Source organism: Quercus lobata, chromosome 9 (genome assembly GCF_001633185.2).
Source record: "Quercus lobata isolate SW786 chromosome 9, ValleyOak3.0 Primary Assembly, whole genome shotgun sequence".
Lineage (NCBI taxonomy): Eukaryota > Viridiplantae > Streptophyta > Magnoliopsida > Fagales > Fagaceae > Quercus > Quercus lobata.
The window spans coordinates 32,045,545-32,047,534 of record NC_044912.1 but is presented as its reverse complement, the minus strand read 5'-3'; the positions used below and the strand labels follow the sequence as shown (position 1 = coordinate 32,047,534).

Below are 1,990 nucleotides of genomic sequence, written 5' to 3'. Positions count from 1 at the left end.
CACCATCAGTCCATCACTCAGTTTTAGCTCTCAAGCTCATCAACCCACTCTCAACTCAGGTATCAAAGCTTTTATTCTCAGTTTCTCACCCTCCATAATACTTTCACATGCTCTATTACTCATTGTGATTTGATTTTTTTTTTTTAATTTTTTTTTATATAAGCTGCTTGTAGTGTTGTGAGTTGTGACTTGGGTTTGATTTTTTTTATTTAGTTATTATATATTTGTCAAACTATTTGTAGGTTAAATTGAAATTATTGAATTTGCAATGGATGAAGTCACTAGCACAGAAACTTCACTTTCATTAGATGAAGAAGTGCCAAATGCTGATGCTCCTCTTTGGCAATATGTGAATAAATTAGAAAAACCACCTGGTTCTACTTCTAAATCAGGTGGAAACACACATTTTAAGTGCAACTATTGTGGTGGAATTTTTTTGGAACCTATTCTAGGGTTAAGGCTCATTTATTAAAAATTAGTAATAAAGGTATTAGAGTATGCAATACAGTGACATCGAGCAATAGATTGGAAATGCAAAGAATGCATGATCAGGTTGAGAACGATAAGTTAGAGAGAGAATGTAGAAGTCAAATTCCCTTACCCCAGCCTCTCTCAGGCCGTGGGCCTATTCCCTTATCCCAGAGATAAGAAGGGAGTGGTAGTACAGATCCGGTTGATGATAAGAGAAGGAAGGTGATTGCGAATTCTCCTTTGAAGAGAGCATTCTAGAATAATGCTAAACAATAATTGGATAGTAGAATTGCTAGGATGTTTTATACCGGTGGGCCTCCATTTCACTTTGCAAGGAACCCAAATTATCGTAGTTCCTATGCATATGCTGCTACCCATAATATTCTGAGTCATGTTCCTCCTGGATACAATGCCTTGAGAACAACACTTTTGCAAAAAGAAAGAGCTAATGTTGAAAGACTTTTTAAACCAATTAAGGACTCTTGGCTTGCAAATGGTGTGAGTGTAGTTTTTGATGGATGGGCAGATCCACAAAAGAGGCCTCTTATTAATATTATGGCAGCATCAGATGGGGGTCCAGTGTTTATAAAGGCAATTGATGGGTCAGGTGAGTTCAAAGGCAAACATTTTATTGTTGTGGTGTTGAAGGATGCTATAAAAGAGATTGGACATGAAAAAGTTGTCCAAGTCATCACTAATAATGCTAGTGTGATGAAGTTTGCTAGAGCTCTTATTGAAGGTGAGTATCCCAAAATATTTTGGACATCATGTGCTGTCCACACTCTCAATCTAGCTTTGAAGAATATTTGTGCAACAAAAAACACTGAAAAGAATGAAGTTACATATGAGGAATGTAGTTGGATTACAAGTATTGCTGATGATACATCCTTTATACGTGTTTTTATGATGAACCATTCAATGAGGCTGGCAATGTTTAATGAATTTTGTCTATTAAAATTGCTCCAAGTTGCTGATATTAGATTTGCTTCGATTGTTATAATGCTAAAAAGGTTGAAGTTGATAAAAAGATGCCTTCAAGCCATGGCTATTAGTGACCAATGGGCGTTTTATAGGAAGGATGATGTTGGAAAAGATCAAGAGGTGAAAGAAATGATTTTAAGTGATCGTTGGTGGGATGTTGTTGATTATATCCTTGAATTCACAGCACCTATTTATGATATGCTACGAGTAGCTGACACAGATAGGCCTTGTCTTCATCTTGTGTATGAAATGTGAGATTCAATGATAGAGAAGGTGAAGGCAGCAATATATCGGCATGAAGGCTTGGAAAATGATGAGTATAGCTTATTTTTTAATGTGGTGTATGATATACTCATTGATCGATGGACTAAAAATTGTACACGACTACAAAACACACGTTTCATCATCTATATTTGTTTTTTTTTTTTTTTTTTTTTATATATATATATTTTTTTATATTTAACTAGGTATTACTCCATTGAATGGCTTTCAAAGAATCCAAAATGCATCACTCCACATCAGGATCATGAAATTTCTA

The 1,990-nt window shown here is 35.2% G+C and overlaps 1 protein-coding gene across 1 annotated transcript; it reads left to right on the top strand.

The window, feature by feature from the left end:
* The first annotated feature begins 768 nt into the window (after positions 1-768).
* LOC115961601 lies at positions 769-1,707 on the top strand. Its single transcript, XM_031080551.1, has one exon. It carries the CDS (start codon positions 769-771, stop codon positions 1,705-1,707), a length of 939 nt encoding a protein of 312 aa, XP_030936411.1.
* Positions 1,708-1,990: the final 283 nt, after the last annotated feature.

What these genes read in the sequence shown, in the direction of transcription:
- LOC115961601 (XM_031080551.1), top strand. Translation starts at nt 769, where the DNA reads ATGTTTTATACCGGTGGGCCTCCATTTCACTTTGCAAGGAACCCAAAT.